At 42.4% G+C, this 19,893-nt stretch overlaps 1 protein-coding gene across 2 annotated transcripts in view; it reads left to right on the plus strand.

Moving 5' to 3' along the window:
• Positions 1 to 19,893, plus strand: part of LOC144768360 (serine/threonine-protein phosphatase 4 regulatory subunit 1-like) — a 393,513-nt gene that overhangs the window by 297,440 nt on the left and 76,180 nt on the right. For both annotated transcript variants that reach the window (XM_078651958.1, XM_078651957.1), the window contains 4 exons: positions 8,691 to 8,857; positions 10,022 to 10,476; positions 11,960 to 12,165; positions 15,265 to 15,354. In XM_078651958.1, the coding sequence (XP_078508084.1) occupies positions 8,691 to 8,857; positions 10,022 to 10,476; positions 11,960 to 12,165; positions 15,265 to 15,354 (918 nt within the window). The remainder of the gene's footprint in view (positions 1 to 8,690; positions 8,858 to 10,021; positions 10,477 to 11,959; positions 12,166 to 15,264; positions 15,355 to 19,893) is intronic.

A 19,893-nucleotide genomic window follows, 5' to 3' on the forward strand; every position in this document is an offset into this window, starting at 1 on the left:
GCATGTAGAGCTGTAGATTCCCATGTGCCCACCTGCCTCCCCGGGTACATTTACCTGTTGCAGTAATATCTTACTTAGATACATATATACATGGACATCTCTTACTAATCCCATTATCGCCCTCTGTGGCAAACAATCTAACAATAGAGCCGATGCCCATGCGCACTATCACCAAAAGGAGGAGTCACCTACCTTGTGAGTGGAAAAGACTTCTTCGAACAAAAACAAAGTGCAAACATCCGGACACAACACTAGATGGCGGGCTATGCAAAGCATGTGAATCTACAGCTGTACATGCGAAGAACAGATGCATACTGGGTAAGTAGTATGATAGAGAGAGAAGAGAGAGAGGAGTTATAGTGAATTAAAGGTTTTGCGTAAATTGTAACTAAGGTAAAACTATAACTTTAGATTTTCTAATGTTTGTGGTTTGGTTTGTATATAAAGAATAAACAAGGGTTTCCTAACCTATGACTAGGTGTTTAATCTTTGGGTTTTTTCATTGAATTTTGATGGCTTTTAATTAAAAAGTCTTTTAAATCGTAAGTATACTATTGTCCACTTGAGTCTCATTAAGTGGAGGTTTATAGAGTACAGGACAGTATTGTAGCAGGTAGTGTTGAAGCGTGGAGTGGCATAGATTGAAATATCATGGAGTGGCTTAGAGGCTTAAAGTGCTTCCACAGGCATATATCCTTGCATTGGTACAGACATACGACTTTCAGGAATTTTCAAGATTTTACAATAGTAGACTTGGGAACTGTATTCCTAGCATATTTTTGTGATTTTTTTTTTGTCCTCACATAAGCAATCAAGCAATTTTGTGAATTAAGATTTTACATAAGCAGAAATACATGCTTATATCAAATATGCTCAGTGTTTGCAAATTCACTGTCCCTACACTATAGAAAAATATTTAATTCTGTCCTTGTAAAGAGTAAATTACCCCCTTTCTAAGTATGGGAAGATATTGGATAGGAGTTGGTGAATAACCTTAACCATGTACATTTGTGGATGTGCACAGACTCTCATGGCGTTCCAACCTTGCAACTGCTACTTCCTGTCCTTGAAAGTAGATTTGCATAAGAAGGCTACATCAACCTGCCTTTGAGGAGTCTGTTTTTGCGATCCCACCGTTGCTGCATTTCTGCCTGTCCGGAGCCCACTCCTCGCATCGTCCGTGTGGGCCTGAGGAGGTGACTCTGTCCATTGAGGGGGAGCTTGTGAAGGCGGAGTGAACTGTGCGAGGACTCAGTGTCCCAGGAGCCCCCGCACGCATACACACCTGGGCTGATTTCATTGCCCGGCCCCGCCCGCCCGCACCCGCAACCTTGAAAAGACCTGTTGAACATTTGACCGGTGGGAACCTGCCTTTGAGGAGTCTGTTTTTGCGATCCCACCGTTGCTGCATTTCTGCCTGTCCGGAGCCCACTCCTCGCCGCACCCGCTGCGCGAGTGCTGCATCGTCCGTGTGGGCCTGAGGAGGTGACTCTGTCCATTGAGGGGGAGCTTGTGAAGGCGGAGTGAACTGTGCAAGGACTCAGTGTCCCAGGAGCCCCCGCACGCATACACACCTGGGCTGATTTCATCGCCCGGCCCGCCCTCCCGCACCCGCAACCTTGAAAAGACCTGTTGAACATTTGACCGGTGAGAACCTGCCTTTGAGGAGTCTGTTTTTGCGATCCCACTGTTGCTGCATTTCTGCCTGTCTGGAGCCCACTCCTCGCATCGTCCGTGTGGGCCTGAGGAGGTGACTCTGTCCATTGAGGGGGAGCTTGTGAAGGCGGAGTGAACTGTGCAAGGACTCAGTGTCCCAGGAGCCCCCGCACGCATACACACCTGGGCTGATTTCATCGCCCGGCCCCGCCCTCCCGCACCTGCTTGATTACTTAATAGATCTGTCCGCGCTGCGCGGGAGTGCCCGGGGCTAAGCCCGGGCAAAGGGCGGGCCCTCTGCGGCCTGAGGAGTCTGGTCTGGGCCACGATCCCTGGCAAAATACTCAGGTCATTGTTCCCCCTTTATGTGTGTTAAGTCTGTTGTGTGTTCTGCTACTGTTAAAGATCTTGTTTAGGGTACAGGCAACGCATTATCTGATATCCAATCTGGGATAAGCATCTTGTCTCTGCATATTACATAGAGTATGTCAAAACTGAAGGTTGACAACATTTCTTCTGGGGGGGCCACTATGGACAATTACTTAGTAAAAATAGTTAACAAAATAAATAACGAGCGGAGAGTCTCTCTAGGAAGAGATAGTCCTGTAGTAATAGATTTTCCTATCTCTCCTACTCTCTCTCCTCCCTCTATCGCCCCACCGCTGGTAACTTCTGTGGTGACACCATCTGCTACTTGCAAATCTATAGCTATTTTAGAAGGGGCCCAAGATGGCAGTGCACCTGTTGTGGTAGATAAGACCCCTGGCCCAGCAACTGTATGTGCAGGGAGTTCCGCTTCTGCTCGAGCTCGTGCCCCCATAACCTTGGCTGTAGATACAGAGAACCTACAGGTGCAACCAGCGGCAGTAGTAAAATTAAGAGTACGAGGGCTGTCCATTAAAAGGAAAAGAGCTGTTAGTGGTGTAGGGGGTGGGAGTACAAAATCCACCAAGAAGCCCAAAAAATCGAGGGAAAATCATAGAGCAGGGGGAGGGGTGAAGGATGTGGCAGTTGGTGTAGTTAATATCCAAACACGCCATATGCCTGCCACTCTGGCTACTGTAAGTCATAGCGACGTTATCTCCCTTGGCCCCTCTACTCTTGAGCCTAACTTGATTTATTTAGAGAAACTTATGAAATCCCTGTTATCACCCATTATTGAGAGCCTGGAATGTCTAAAGGGAAGGGTTGATAGGCTCGAACAAACCTCCCTGGACAATTTCCACTCTTTAAAAACCTTAATAAAATTCCAGGTAAAAAACAGGGAGTTGGCAAATTTATCCGACAACAACTCGAGGGGAGTTCTTGAGCCAGCAACCCAAGATTGGGGGAGTGCTAGCAAGGGGCCCTCTGCAGGGAAAGCCTTATCCAAGGCTTCCAATGATCTAGCCAAAAGTAGGTGCCCCAAAAATTTAGCATCCCACGCAGGAGGGAGTAACTCTCAGGCCCTGGGTACAGACATTACACCCATATCGAACTTGGGTTCCAACTCTAATGGCACCAGTAGTAGGCCCTTGGCCCCTAATTGTCCTTCATCAGTTGCCCCTGAAGATCCCATAGCTGAGGCAACCACGGGTTTAGTTCATCTTAGTTTGCCCCCAGCATGTCTCCCCTATGTAGTGGTCCTAACAGGGGTCCCTAAACTTAAGGAGGGTAAACATGAATCTTACCAGGAACTGAAAAATAAAACCATGTTCTGGTTAAATACAAATAGGCCTATTCTAAAACACCATGATGGGAAAATCTTAAATGTAAGAAGAGCAAGTTGGGTGGGCGACCGTAGGAAGGATATAAGTGGCGATTGTATTTTGGTCAATTTTGGCGATCCTAGGGCAGTTAGCCACATATGCAACCAGCAACCCAAACATGGAAGCACGGGGATTGGCACTTTTGACTTAAGCTATTTCCATCAGCAAATTTTGCCCCCCTACTTTGTGGGCTATGAACTTAGGGGAACTGAGCCTGGAGGGCTTTATCGTCCAGCTATTTTTCCTAATAGCCCTTGCTTTCCTCCATCTAGAGGCAGGGGTGTTCCAGGATGGCCTAGTGGCTATTGATATAATGAGGTTTTGGGGCTAGCCCTGGGAATGCATGCTCCAGTAACACCAAATTGCGACAGAAGATCACGTATCCCTGTCCTAGGAGAACTGTTTTCACACCTACCAAGTATTGACATTGTGAATGTGCCACCTGTTCTTCCTCTTATACCCCCCAGTCCTGCTACTGGATGTGATCTCCCCGAGTTGGCTTCCCCGGTTCCCCCATCAGACAGGCCGAATCTCAAAATCATTAGCTGGAATTTGGCCGGGATTGGTAGGAAGCTCGATCTTCCAGATTGGAACTCAACTATTGGGTCATATAATATATGCATTTTCCAAGAAACATGGAGTCTTGCTCCCTGCCATAAAGTAGGTTACTCGACTTATCATATTCCAGCAGTTGCTTCTTGTTCAGGGCGGGGCCGCCCAGCAGGAGGACTACTCATCTGGGTGGATATTGCCCTAGGGCTCCGTGTTGCCCAATTTGAAGCTAATTCCCCTGACTTACAAAAAGTGATTCTGTATGGACCTAGGAGAGGGGAATCATTAACTATTTTTAATATCTACGCCAGGGGGTCGAGGGGCAGTTTACCATCGCCCACTGTCACCAAGCTTGAGGAGGAGCTCAGGAATCAGACGCAAGGCTCACTAGTCATGGTGGCGGGTGATCTGAACTGTACCTTCGAGCCTCTTGCGTCCGAAGATTTTCTTAACATTATGGAAGAGGATGGCAGGAGGGGTATTCCGCAGCTGTCAATTCCCTCTGTTAAAAGGTGGTCTTCCAGAGTAGTCCAACTTAATGCTCTGGCACTGGAATTTGATTTATGAGCAGTAAATGGAAAGACAGTTTCGGACATGGTGGGGGCGGATACTTATAATAGAGTTGGTCATTCGTCGCGCATAGATTATATTCTCCTAGACTTCCAGTTATGGAAGTGTGTGGAGGATATGGTGGTTGTATCCACGGTCCTTAGTGACCATAATCCGCTTTCCCTGACCCTGCATCCCTTATGGATGAGCTCCCTATCGACTATGGCCCCCCTCGAATGTCTCTCCTCGACAGAGGTGTGCCCTTCAAATTGTGGCAGACGCCTCAATTGGCCCAGAGTTCTGCTTGATGAGGGAAAGGTCCAGCTTATTGGCTCCATTTTGGCTTCCTACCAAAGTAAAGTAGAACTTGATGGATCAAATCCGGTTATTATTTCATCTACATTTTGTGGCACAATTAAAGCTTTAGGAGATTTATTCTTGACTAAAGGTAATAACTCCAAGGGGAGCCAGAAACGCAGAGACAAACCAGGCTGGCACTCTAAGAACTGCAGAGTAAATAAATTGTTACTCATCCAGGCAATTAAGGGCAAGCAGCCGTCTCTGATCAAAGTAGCAAGATACAATTATAATCTGGCCATTAAGAAAGCAAAGAGGGACTGGGCCGATAAGTTTTGGCATGACCTCAAGAAGGCCAGTGCGGGGAAGGACGCACAAGGTTTCTGGGATCTGGTAAGATCAAGGAATAGACCGGATAGTTCTGTGATCACCTGCAACATCACTGGTGACAGTTGGTTTGCCCACTTTTCTTCCCTATATACTGTTGATTCCCTCGGCGAACAAGTTCAGTCTTTGGATAGCCTTGAGCTGTCCAAGGAGGAGGCCATCGGATTCACGGCAAAAGAGGTTGAAGCGATTATTCGCTCCTTGGTTCCGCGTAAAGCAGCAGGCCCTGATGGGGTTCCAGGAGACCTGTTGCGCTTAAACTATTCAGAGTGGGGGAGGATCTTGGCAGGTCTCCCTAATGCCATCATGAAGGGTGCGCCAATCCCGGAGTCTTGGAGAGGGGCGGAGGTGGTCCCTATTTTTAAGAAGGGCTCGAGGGACGAACCCGCCAACTACCGCCCTATTAGCTTAATAGATTACACGCAAAAGGTTATAGGGAAGGCAGTATTAGGCAGAATCCTCCAGTGGGTCGAAGACAAAAAAATTCTGTCCGACTTACAGGCAGGTTTCCGCTCTGGAACGGGAACAATCGAGCAAGCCTTCCGACTACATTTGTTGTACTGGAAGACAGTTGTTCTGGGCGGAGGCAGTCTTTACCTGGCCTTTATAGACCTGAAGACTGCCTTCGATCTAGTGCCGAGGCAGAGCTTATGGGGGGTTCTGCAGGGCCTGGGTATGCCTACATACATTTTGAGTATCCTAATCAAGCTTCACGAGGGAAACTTCGCCCAGGTGAGGAGGGGTAGCCAGGGCCAAAAAACATCTAGAATAGCTGTGAGTAGGGGCGTCCGCCAGGGTTGTGTGCTAGCACCCACTCTATTTTCACTTTATGTTAATGGAGTGGTGGAGCATCTGCTAAGAACACCTGCAGATGCTCCCTCCCTGGCGGGCAAACGTATCCCGACCCTGCTATTTGCGGACGACACCCTCCTCATCTCGAAGTCCCCAGTGGGCTTGCAGAAGCTACTCGATAGTTTCTATGTGTTCTGCACACTTAGGGGACTGGTAATTAATACCGGTAAAACTAAATATCTAGTATTAAATCCGGCAAAAAAAATGGGAATTCCGCCAAACCTGAACGGTGTGCAGCTGGATAGGGTGGCAGAATACGATTATTTGGGCATCAGACTCTCCGATCGAATGCACTGGGGCCCTCATATTAACAAAATGGTCCTCTCTCTTAAAAGGGTAACAGGCACACTTATTAAAGAACAGTGTAGTTCTACAACAAAACCTATTTCCCCCATTGTAGAGATCTACAACGCAAGAGCAGTTAGTGGGTCCCTGTATGGGGCAGAATTATGGGGTGCCTGTAACATTGACCAGCTTACCCTGTCAGAGAACACATTTTTTAGGTCGTTGTTGTCCCTTCCCCAAAGTACACCTATGATTCCGGAACTGTACGATTTGGGGAATCGCCCAATTAAGGACCAGGCCCAGCTCCGCCCATTGCTACTTTGGTCACGTCTATGGCGAGTCCCGGAACTTGCTCATTATGCGGAAGGGCTGGCAGAAATTCTGTCTATGTCTGGTTGGACAAAAATTAGTTGGCTGCGTAATGTAAAATCTTTACTTGTTGAGCTTGGGTTGGGGGAGGCATGGACAACTCGATCTGCTGTGCCAAAATCCCAATTGAAGCAGATTTACTGGAGCTGGGTGTATAATAAAAAATATTCAAATCCTAAAAATTGGTAGGATTGTTTCTAACTATCTTCTTTTAAAGGATGCACCCTCGTTAGAGCCCTATTTTGATTTTATTACCAAACCGCGCGATCGCATGCTGTATTTTAAATTTAGGATTGGCACCCTTCCTCTTGGTGAGTTTACAGCACGCTGGAGCGTGTCCCCAAGTACCCTTAGCTCATGCCCATTCTGTCCGCTGATCTTGGAAACAGTGCCCCATATCTTATTCGAATGCACTGCACATAAACTCCCGAGATCTAGGTGGTTGAAACCAGTGTGCAGGAATATGGGTACTAGGTCTCATTTTATGGCCTTGCGAATCCTCATGTCAGATACTCGGCTAGTATATGTTTGTGCTATCTCCAAATTTCTTAGCTGGGTATGGATTATTAGAGCAAGAAGGCTTAAAGATAAATGATTATAATGTTTAATCAGTTCTTAACCCTAATGTGCTATCAAACTTTTTATTACTGGATGGTATACTGTGTATGATCATTCCTTTTTTGTTTTATCTTGTGGAATTTGTATTGTGAGATTGTTTTTATTGCGATGCTTTTTAAGATAACATTTTATCGAAATAAAGCCTTCTACAAACAAACAGTGCCTTGTTAGAAACCAAACCTTATTTGGCTATTTTCTGTCCCATTAACTGGTAATAATGCAATTGATGCCATAATTTGTTCCTTCACTGTCTTACCCCACGAAGGACAAACAAGACACTTAGATTCCTGAAGCATTTCGTCCCTTGGATGATTGAATTTTTTTATGAACGTAACACGCCTGCTGTAGACTAATTTCAAAACTACAGTTGTTTGTGACACACTTTTAAGGAGAAGCTATTTGATTCCATAAAGTTAAAGGTCAAAATAATATTGTATCGAAAGTAAGGTCTTTTGTGTAATTGTAAAAACATGCCCTTATCTGGCAACAACGTATAAATTCACTTTTTTTTTTATTTCTTTACTTAATAGTTCCACAGATTGTGCATGCCTAGTTCTGAATGCACAATTTTCCATTATTGTTCTCCCTCACATTGATAACATGTTTTGAGTTCATCTCTTACTTTTTCCATTTTATCTTGTCCTGAGTCCATTGAATTAACTGAAATTATTGATTTGTCTTTAACAGATGTATCTAGCTTCATACAAAGTTGAAATGTAATCTCATTGCATTTAATCTTAGTATCACTTTTAATTCCGTTATGTCTTTCAGTATTTACCTCTATTTTCTTAATTAATACACAGTTTATGATCAGAACTTAAGTATTATGAAAGACTAACTAGTCCTGGTTTTTTTTCTTAATAGGACTATTTTTACTGACTCTTTTAGAATGTTAAAATAAGCTGCTTTGAGTCAGTAGTGTATGTAATCTCCATCAACTAGTAGGCAAAGTCCAAACGTTAGGAATATTAAAAAGAAGGTGTCATAGTCTCTTCATCCTGCAGGAAAGTTCAAATTGGTAGAACATCCAAGAAAAGGCGAAGGCTTGGGTGGATAGGGGTAGCCAGCAGTGAGGTGTTTGTCAGAGTAAGAAAACCATAGCGTGGAAAATTCATAAGCAGTCATTAAAATGTGATGAATACCTCCAGTCTTCAACATCTTGGTTTATCAGCGTTTGAGTGACGTAAATCGTTGATAATTATTTCTACTCAATGTATTCACCTAATGTCGTGGCATAGCATCAACTGGTTCCTGTAACACATACAGGAATGGCTTGATTTTGTAACTTAAAGCCCCAGAACTGCTTGTTGCCATGATAGCTTTGTATTGCTCAGTGTAAAGACCACTGTATTTTAGTTTTCTTTTTTATTACCACAGGTTCGTCAAGCTGCCTTCCAATCCTTGGGTCCATTTATTTCTACCTTTGCTAACCCATCCAGTGCTGGCCTTTATATCAAGGAGGACGGTACACTCAGCATACGCCCATCTTCAGAAGATCTATTGACTACTTCCAACTCTAGTGAAAATAGTGTTGATTCCAGCAGGTAAAAATCTATAGGGAATGGAAATGCCAGAGAACCTGCTCTATCTGATAAAGCTTATTCCACTGTGTATATATAGCATGCTATTAAGAACAGATGCATTGTTAAAATAACAGCACCTTGTTTTGGTAAAATAGCTCAGGAACCCGATCTTCGGTCTATGAATTTGTAGGTAACAATCTTGGCAGAGCAGACTCATGTGGGTGATGAAACAAGAGATAGCCAGTTGGGTAATAACACTTATTAGGACCATATGTGAAGCATTTAGAGCCGGATTGCTAATAAGGACTCTATATTCACAGACTATGACTGTCATGATGCTGGCTTAGGGAGCATTCTGTACTTACCACCACTTTCCTCTCTTGTGTGCTGATGTGCTTTGCCTCCCCATCTCTTTATTCTTTTTATCTCTCCCCCAAAGTTGAATGGTGGATCTGTTGTCCAAAACTCAAATAGAACTGCTCCTGTTACGTGTGGTGCAGATCCCATGGTTTGACTTCAGGAAGATCTTTCTCACTTTAAAGGTTCTCCATGTCATCTCCACCTCTCACCTCGCTCAAGTGCAGAACAAAGCCCAGTAGCCATAGAATAAACTAAAAGGAGTGGTTTGGTTATTCTTCTCTGCTTCTGTGGTACTGAACTGCTTTCCTTGACCTTTTGACAATGGATCCATTATTCCCTTCCAGTGAGACACATGTACAATGTCTGAATCACTTTATCATTCCACTTGTAGATTGCTTATAATTGTGCTTTTTTAGTTGCAGGCATGTTTTCACATTTGTTCTTCTGCTTGCTAGACACTTGAGTCCATAGTCTGGTACTGTTAGATAACATTAGTTTTCTGTTTCCAACATGGTAATTTGAATCAGTTGGCTTCTACATGACACATTTCTAAACTGTTACAAGAGGGTACAGTTGCTCTATAAGCTGCCATGTTTGTGCATTGTGTGTCCTCCACATATTGACCATTATCGTCCATGTTGATGTTTTAATGGACTTTCTTTAAAACACCGGATGCAATATCAAATTAAAACACATTGTGTCGTTTAGACCTCATTAGTGGCAGCTAGCATAATAAATGTGCCCTGAATTCTGAGAGTTTTAGATCTGCTTTGTTTGTAAGTATATGCTATTGTAGTCTAGTCTCTGCTTATTGTGTACTTGCAGTGCAGAGGAGGTTGTCAAATCCCAGGCCCACCATGCAGCTGAGGTGCCACCAACTGAGAAAAATGGCCCACAGTCTTCGGAGTCAACAAACGTGGACATAAAAGTGGAAAGAGTGACCGCCTCTGATGGCGGGAGCACAGATGGATTGCCTTGTAGTGAGCATACATCAGCACCGGAAATCAGGGGGACTGGAGAGTGTCCTGGGCCTGGAATGAACACCTCTGATTCCATTTCTAATCATTGCAAGGATGTGTTTAACTCTTTCCTTTACTGGCGCTCCCCTTTACCGGATATTAGCCAGGATTTGAAGTTGCTTCAGACAGATGGTGAAAAGGACGAAGAAGAGCAAGACAACACACAGTCAGCATCCCTCTGCAATGCATACGCAGCCAGCAGTGAGATTAAAAAGGTCCTGGAAAGTTTAAAAGAGCACATGGATGACCCAGATGTTCAAGGTAATGCAATGAGTAATGAAATAAGGGCAGGTAGAGGGCACACTGAACCAGCCTAGAAAGTTAATGATAAGGCGGCACCACTCTCCATTAAGGGGTACCATAGGTGAAAAATGTCACCACAGAGAATCCTGCTTTGGAGACAAGAGGGTCAGTGACCAGAAGAGGAAATCTTAAGTCACTAGCTATAAGGAGAATACCTTATAAAAGTACAGTGTAACAGAGGTTAACCCATCCAATAATAGAAATTGAGTGCAACATAAAGGAGTAGATGGAGACACATTATGCATGTCAGTCAGAGATGGGTTTGCCTAACTGATATTACATTTGGGTGCCATGTTTTAAGACTATACTGCAATGAACACCTACTTATCAGTATAAAGCGCTCTAAGAATGTATTTGCTAGTTCATTATAGAAGAACATAAAAAGTAACTAGAATGTTTAAGCTCTGCCTGTTTGGTATGATGAGTTGGCATGCCAGCATATAGTTCTAATTTGTAACCCTGAAGGCATATTTTTGGCTTAATTCAATGGAAAAAAGGGGGGCCCCTACAATGTACTGAGTTAGCTACTCGTAGGGAATACAATCTATGTAGAGAAAAAGGGTGTAGCAAACTCTGAGGATATATATAGACCCTAGACCAGCGTGCAATAATATCTACTGTACAGTAACTGAATAAATATATGCTGAAACACTAATATATTCAAAATTATTAGATCTTTTTATTTCAGTCATTTTTTTTATATTTTTTTGATTTTTGGCCGAAACGCGCGTAGTTCCATTCAACCGCATTTGCCTTCATCCAATTTTCCAACGACTGGTTATATCGTATATCACCTTTTTTTCTTCTGTTGTTGATGATAGTGTGTTCATTTATTTGCTCTGTTTACACTGATTGTTTTTGCACTACTTTATTTGTAAAAAATTCTCATCCATAGAATATGATTGTCATGTATATTTGAAAATATTTTTAAAGGAAAATATGAAATGAATAAGTAAAAATCAAAAAAATATAAAAAAATGACTGAAATAAAAAGATCTAATAATTTTGAATATATTAGTGTTTCAGCATATATTTATTCAGTTACTGTACAGTAGATATTATTGCACGCTGGTCTAGGGTCTATATATATCCTCAGAGTTTGCTACACCCTTTTTCTCTACATATATTTTTGGCTTAAAACACTATACATTCTACATAATAAACATAGATGGCTTTTTTAATTTGTTTTGTTGCTCCAATTGGGGCAAATGGGATTAAATGCCACAGTGTCTGTGATTGAGTAATTGTGTATGAAGCCATTAATGTTTTTTGAGTGGAGTCAGAGCCCTTAACATTTCATGAAGTCACGTCTAGTGGCTTACTTTGCTCTCCATAATACTGCTCTGTACCTTTGAAAGTCTTTCAAAATAGGACAGAACTACTGATATGAAATCGTTTTTAAAACATTACTCTTTTTTTTTTTACCCTATATATGTTACAGCTCAGGTCCAGGTACTGACTGCAGCTTTGCGGGCTGCTCAACTAGATTCAGTGAATGACAATGAAACAAGAAGCACTGAGAAGACTATGAAGGCTCTGCCGCAGGAAGCACCCTCTTTTAAAGATGAAAACAAAAACATTCCTGCCTCTCCTGAGTCTCCTGAGAAAGCCTCTGAGGTCTCAAAGGCCTGCTCATTTCAGAGCATTGTGAGTATTTCAAGCCAGTGACTTGCACCATGTTTCACTTCATAACCAGACATCTACCATATGATGTGCCAAAGCTGCATATTCCCCCATACAGCGCATTATTATTCACTGCCAGGCCATTGCTTTTAACATGTTATGATACAAAGTTCTCAGAAAGGTGAACTTTTTAGACCTGATAGCTCAACAATCAATTTCAATGTTGGGTAGGCCATATGTATTTTGTCTTATCCAAGCGTCTCTACTAGAGAGAAGAATTTCATGATCTGCAATTTCAGGGCTGTAACTAGACAAGTGTATAGCTAAGAATTAACAGTGTAATTCAGATCAGTTGCGTCTTGTGAACAACATTGTGTCCATAGCTATAAGTCGTACCACATTAGGAGTGGAAGGATATATGTTGGCATATGTGTCACTTTTTGAAGGGTAGTGTACTTATATGCCACTTAAGCTCTTATTCAGTTGCTGCATAAGGATGTATACTGGTGCTGCTTTGTGAATTATAGTAGCCCTGTGGATTTGTGTAACATTGGGGCAGTATCTCCATTAATTCTCCATTCAAAGCTTCATTTGGTCTTTTTTACACATAAACATTGTGTTATTCCTTGTTTTCCACTCAAAATATACTAAAACTTCATTCTCTACAAACCTTGTTAAACCATTACTTTGCACAGCCTGCATTGGCATAGCAAAAGGGTGTCTCGTTTAGGACCTTATAAGTATTTAGTTATGCAGCACAATATCCTTGGTGCAACATCAACTGTTGCATGGCTAAACCCTTATAAGGTCCCAAAGGCGAGACCTATTGGCTATGCCAATGCTTGTTTTAGGTTTTGTGCGCTGCTTTTTTGTTCCCTCTGGAAACAGCTGAACCAATATACATGGGTACGGCTATGAATTATTTGTGCTAAACATGGCAGTATAAAGCCGTTGAGCTGTTTTATTGCTGTGAGTGTAGTTTGCGTGCTTCTCAGGGGGTAGACCCTGTCTACATTTACAGCATCCCTTATGGTGAGGTATGCGGTAGTATGGGTGCAAAACACCCCCTGAAAGGTAATGTAATTGTGTAATTATAAGATGTACATTCTCCACTAGATATACCGAATGTTGTATGTCTCAGAACAGCCTCAGAATTTACATTCTAGGCGACAGCCTCTGCTTTTGCGAAAGGAGAATAAAGTTAGCAGCCCACAGCTCCCTCTAATCACAAGAAAATCTGATTTCTCTTCTGTAGACCAAATACATCCACCTCTGAAACTTACTTGATTCGAAGATCACCTTAAACGTTAACTCTTCTTAATATTTCGACTTTAAGCAGGAACTCCTGAAAGTTAAACTTTTTACGATTTGTAAGAAAACGTTTAAGAAACTTGGAGATCTGACGTGAGTAAAAGAACGTAGTTGGTTACTGCACCTGCTGCATAGAACTTTGAAAAACCTTAGGATCACATAATCCAATTTCAGCAGGGTATCTTTTTAAGGTTGATATATTTTTTCTTCAAAGTAGCATGTATCTGGGGAAGAACATATTCTTTAAGCGCCATGACACTTCGTCGAGATAGCCAATTATCGATGATACAACACTTTCATTTTTATCACCAGTTCAAGTATTAACCATATTGATCTCGTTCTCTAATTCATTTGATTGAGAAAAGAAAATGAGCCTTGTGATATTTGGAAGGAACCGAAATTCTCCGATAGAAGAATGTTCACATTTGTTCTTCTTGTGGTGGGAGGTGAAAACAAAAGCAGTGAAGTGAGGGTTGTGAAAGGAAAGGCCTAGACAAACTAGGACAGACGGCACCCACCTTTCCAAGGTGACTGACCAATATTTGGGAAATATTGGGACATGTCTAACTCCATCATGAAGAGGACAGGCTAAAACGTACATTGTGTAGAAGGGAATCTGCCAACAGACTGATGCCCCTAAGAAACTTGCTGGGCTGGGACAGAGAAAGTTTAACTTTCCTAAGAATTTGGCAACATCATTCCATGTAAGAGTACTAAAAAGGCACAACAGCTCATTGTTATTAATATCACATTTGCCAGTTCCAGCATTTTAAATGCTTGCCAGTTCCTGGCTGTCTCCGCTACAAGTGAGCGACCTCTGCTGCACACTGCGCCACGTAGGAGATGGTAACATGACGCCTAATTAACAAATAGTAATCGGCACGATGAAAGGCACACAGACAGGGGAGCAAGAGTAAAACGCGTGCGGCCATGCTAATTGAAAACAGATGGCCCCTGCGCGCGCTGCTCGTTCCCGCAAGGTGGTTGCCACCACAAGCACGAGTGCTTGAAAAGAGCAGATCGATTTCTAAAGGTCATCTCCTAGAGCAGCGCATGGGCTGCTCTAAGGCTCGACCTAAAAAGCAGTGTGTTTACATCATTGCCTATACTGTATTCTGATTGCTGTTTTGCCTTGAAAAGTGCACACTGTGTGAATTAGTATATTCTTATTCTGCTTTTGGTGCATTTGCTTGTCTTGTGCTTTGTAGTGTTTTACTGATGTATGCTAGCTACTGTCTTTGAAGCTGAGCCTCATAATGTGGCACTGGTGCCAGACCCACCAACAGAAGTTATAATTGGAGGCAGTTAACTGGATCATATACTGCTGTTTTTTTTGTGGGTGTAGAAATGGGTGAGCACCAGTAAAGAGGAGATTCACTCTATGTTCATGAAGGCTGAAATTGATGCTGCCAAAGAATGCTGGAATATAAACCTTACTTTATATTTAGAATTCTCCAAATGAACTGCTGCAACTATGCATGGATATTCAGGTCACCTCACAGGAGATGATCTGTGAGTAAATTGACTACTTCGTTCCATCTTCTGGTGTTCAAATTGAGGTAAAGATTATTTCCTTCATTGCAGATTATTGGCTGTACCCAAAAATCGCACACTGTCTTTAGGGAGCCAGGTCTTGGCCTAAATTCTCCCAACATACTTCAACCTGCCCTTTAATGTTACTAGTACTGGTTTTAATCTGGCTGCACTAGAGATGTCCACAAATATCAATCTGCTGCTGCACCTCTATGGAGGTTGACAAAATATTTACCCAAGTGTTGTGAATTTTTAGATTTTTTTGTTTTTGTTTTACAGGACTCCCAAGAGGAAATGATTACAGCAAATGAATCAATGCTAGAAGACAGCACAGACTTGTTATTTGAAGATGAGAAATCTAAACTACAGGTACAACTACATATTACTTTGATCACACAAGTTAATCTCTAAGGGAGACGAGTGCTTCCAATTACAGCATCAGAAAAGTTTAGTTTCAAAACTCCAAAACTTCTTAATAAATGAGTTTGCCAAAGACATTTTGAGTGCACTCCATACCCTGTCCAGCGGTCGGACCTACCAGTATCCTTTTCCTTAGTCAAACGCGAAGCTGTTCCTCAGATAATTCAGAGAATGCTGCTTTCTTTGATCATTCAAGCTATAGTGTACTCTTCTGTAATATGGCAGGTTTGTGCAACAAAGTAGTTAACCTAGACTGGTTCACTTTTGTTTCTAAGCTTTACATCTTATGTGCACAGGAGACCTGGGCAGTCGACCCTTTCCATGTCAGTGGATTCAGAACTTTCCTCCAACCTGCGCTGTTAGAGCTAAAGGCGGCTGGTGTATTTGTTTCTAACATTTTGCCACTTTCCCCAAATAATTGTCTGGTCTACATCAAATTTTAACCAGATAATCTTGTTGGAACTTTCACAAAAATGTAATTGTGTTCTTAATTATTACAACATCCCTGACTCTGGGGAAGTTTTGACTGTATAAAATCTTGTGTCTCTACGGCAGAGAGCGTCAAAGGAATACATAATAGTATGGGGTGGTGATTTTAATATTCATCCTTCCCCCCGCCCCCTAAAAGCGTATGCGGTATGATGGACATTCGATGTGACGATCAAACACGTTATGCACTCAGAATATGGCAACAAGGTAAACGAGATGATATATGAACATGACCTCGCTTAAGCTAATGACATATGTTGGGGCTCCCTTTGAATTGTAATTTCAGTGGTAGGGGCACCCACGTGGCAATTGATTATATTCTTTCATCTTTTACCGCACAGCGCTTTCTCACCAATTTTACTACGCATTGGAACGCCCTTAGTGATCATTATCCTCGGAGTTCGCATTTCAACTTTATTTCTCGGTTGAAACATGCACCCATGGATAAAGTATGTGCATGGAACATTGAAGTAGCTTCTAGCAGTGGTCTTTCCTTACACTGGTCGAAGGTCAACTTGACTGACTTTTTAAGTAAACTGTTTGCCAAGTTTAGGTATGGCTTTGATAACTGCTTGGATGAGACAGCCAACCCTACAATTGTTTTGTGTGCTTTCGTAAACATCTCTACAGGGATTAAAGATCTCTTTCGAGATGAGAACCCTCCAAGTAAACCTCCAAATCAAGGGTTGTTTGATTCACATTGTTCCAAGGTGCATCCAAATCTTAAAGCCGCCCTTCATTAAACTCCTAGGTGTACCAGTGAGGTGCAGATGCCTAGGTAGGACTATAGACTAGCCTTAAAGCAAAGGAAACATGCCTTAAAGGCAGAGTCCTGGGAGGCCCTTATTGCGGCTAGTTCAGTCAGTGATTTCCCACCCTTCTGGCTCGTTGTAAATTCGGCCTTCTTGAAAGATGAGGAAGTACCATGATTGGAAGTAACTATCACCGAAGCGGAGTGGGTGGCACACTTCTCTAAAATTTACTCCAATCCTATTCTGAAGCTGCCACAGCAGGTGGCCTCCCTATGAACTCTCAGGGTGGAACCATCAAGTAACCGGAGTTTCTGCCTTGATGAAGTTAACAGGGCTCTCATGCGCAGTAAAGGCGGTAAGGCTCCCGTCTCACATGAAATTCTGGTTTACCTTTATAAAGAGAATGTTTGATCATGGGGCCTATTTGAACCATTGTGCTTAGAGCAAGCTGTAGTTTGATGCCTTTGAATACCTAGCTGGATTCTTTAATTCTCCCTATTTACAAAAAAGGTGATCGTGATAATCCTTCATGCTACTGACCGATCCCCTTACTTGACTCCCTGGTTAAGGTCAACAGCAGGATTATACTGGACAGGTTGGAGGAGTGGGATGAAAACAGAGATACTGTGAAACACTCAATATGGTTTCCGCAGGGGCATAGTGATGATTGAGCAGTGTTTTAGATTTGAATTTGTTAATTGGCAAATATACTCTGGGAAAGAAAGGACATCTGTTCCTGGCATTTCAGTTTGACTGCATCATCCACGCTAAATTGTGGTCTATTTTAGAGGACCTAGGAGTAGATCCCACTATAATTGTGTTCTTACAGGACCTGTACTTAGGCAGCGGAGCTAGAGTGTCCCAGGGACTAAAGAGTGAATGCAAGTTGTCGTTTACTGAGGAGAGGGGTGAGACATGGATGTCTACTTGCCCCCTTCTTGTTTACCCTGTACATCAACAATCTTGGTAATGCGTTGGTTGAGGGATGCAGGCAACTCCCCCACATCGAACAGCATCCACTTCCATCCTTCCTCTACACTGTTGATGCCATCCTTAAGGCCGTAACCCCATGGGCCTTCAGCGCTTACTGATCTCTTTTACAAAGTCCATAAAGGACCTGGAATTAATAACCAATTTGACTGAAACCTTTGTAATGAAGTGCCAGAAGGGCAATGTGGAATATCGAGATCTATTTGTTAATAGCACAAAACTGAGTTTTACCCCTTCATGTTACTATCTGACGGTTATGCTTTCAAAGAGTAGGTCATGGAAGGATGCAATTAATGCAAGGAAGCTAACTTATTTTTTATAAATCAAATGCTGCATTGTGTAATTTTGCACACAAGCTTGGTAATAAATCGATTCCTTAAATGTTAACTATATACAAGTGTGTTTCCACACGATTGTAAGGGGTGGATCTTTGGGGATTTTGGAATACTGTTAATTTAAAACTGTGGAGAATTCTTTTTTTAGAACCCGATCAGCAGTTCCCCAGAGCTGTCTGTCCCGAGTTTGCTGCTCAGAATTGGGGATGCCGTTTTAAGTTGATTTCGCTCACACACGTTGCATTCTGTTGTGACTTAAAGTGTGGACCAGTGATGACAACAAAGGTGATCAGGGATTGCCTCAAATCGACTGCATCTTTGCAAATTCCTTGGCTAAAAAATGTGAAACAAGTCGGCTATGATTTGGGGCATGTGGAATTTTTTGAGTGCCCGGAAACATTGTACACTGTGTCAAGGAAAGATTTATACAAGATGTGTTTCACTGTGTGAGGAAGCTAGGCTCGCAAATGAATTTACCTAACCAAGTGTTCTTAAGAACAAATTGGCACTGGTCACCTTTTCCTTGCAACCATACCCAAGGTATGCTTATAACACCCAAAACAATTTGGTCTTCACCTGCTTTAGATACTTGTCACCTATTAGTTACCTTCCCAAATCAGAATGATTGATTAAAAATCTTTCGAAATACGCATGTGACAACACTTCATCTCAAAGCACCTTACATACTTTTGTTAGGACTTAAGGAAATACTATTTTTTACAGATTTTCTGCAACCTTGATTTTAACAATGTCGTTTTACTCTCTTGTACTTGCAAACCTTACAGTTTCTGTCAATTTGTTATTCTGTTGCAAGATACTTATGGACAGTTTTACAGTCTGGAATTTTTTTTATTTTATGCAATGATTTCAAGATGGCAATAATTGTTACTGTTGACTGTTTTCTATGTGTACTTTTTTGATTTCTGATGAAATTTAATAAAGTATATTTTAGATATTTTTTTTAGTGCACAGTTTTGAAAATATCTTACAATAAAGAACGTTACCTGTAAAAAATTAAGATGGCTACATTATCAAAAGGTGATTTGAGGCATAACATCAATTACAAGCAAAGTAAAAAATTCATTAAAGTTATTCAGGGACCAACAGAGTATGGAAATCATCACATTTAATACCTCCAAAAGAAATAGATGGTGAGAACTCATTCCTTTTTATGAAATCTACTGTTTTTTTCCCACATCAATTTGTGAACATTTCTAGCCCCACTGTCTTCCATTGAGTCGCATTCCGTCATGAATTTTGTTCAGCGCCATGAAAAGGAGCTCCTACTTTGAGGTGTAGGGAAAGTTCTCTTTATATAGTGGACCAAAACAAGGTACACTGTATAATGAGTCCAATCAAACCCCAATTGGTTTTCAGAGGCACAAATGATATCCCAAATGCTCTCTTTTGTAGTAGAGAGGGCCATCAGGTTGAGGGTTCAAAATCAAGACAGCTGGGCCACTCTGCGGTGCTGATGTCCCTCAAGGGCTCCTTTGTTTTGGATTCATGACTGGACTCTCACAGACTCTGCTTGCTGCAAGGGTTACAATACCTCGAGTATTGGTACTGTGTGGCTCCAGTTGGTCCTGGTACCTCTCACTCGGTGAGGGAGGCAGATCTGACCTTCAGAAGCACAGGGCCCTCTTCCTGGGAGGCTGCTGATTCGGGCTGGCCAGGGAGTGGCAACACAGTAAAATGGACTTTGCGTTTCGGTGCCTGTGGAATGCAGGGTAGTAGCTCCGCTAGCCCACCTTAGGAGTAGTTCTATCGTTAGAGGGGGCATGCCTCTTGACGGCGAATTTCCCTGCCTGTCCTGTTACCAAATTGGGCATGGGATGGCATCGTTAGAGGGGGCATGCCTCTTGACGGCGAATTTCCCTGCCTGTCCTGTTACCAAATTGGGCATGGGGTGGCATTTCCCC

The sequence above is a fragment of the Lissotriton helveticus genome, chromosome 7, assembly GCF_964261635.1.
Source record: "Lissotriton helveticus chromosome 7, aLisHel1.1, whole genome shotgun sequence".
In the NCBI taxonomy this organism is placed as follows: Eukaryota; Metazoa; Chordata; class Amphibia; order Caudata; family Salamandridae; genus Lissotriton; species Lissotriton helveticus.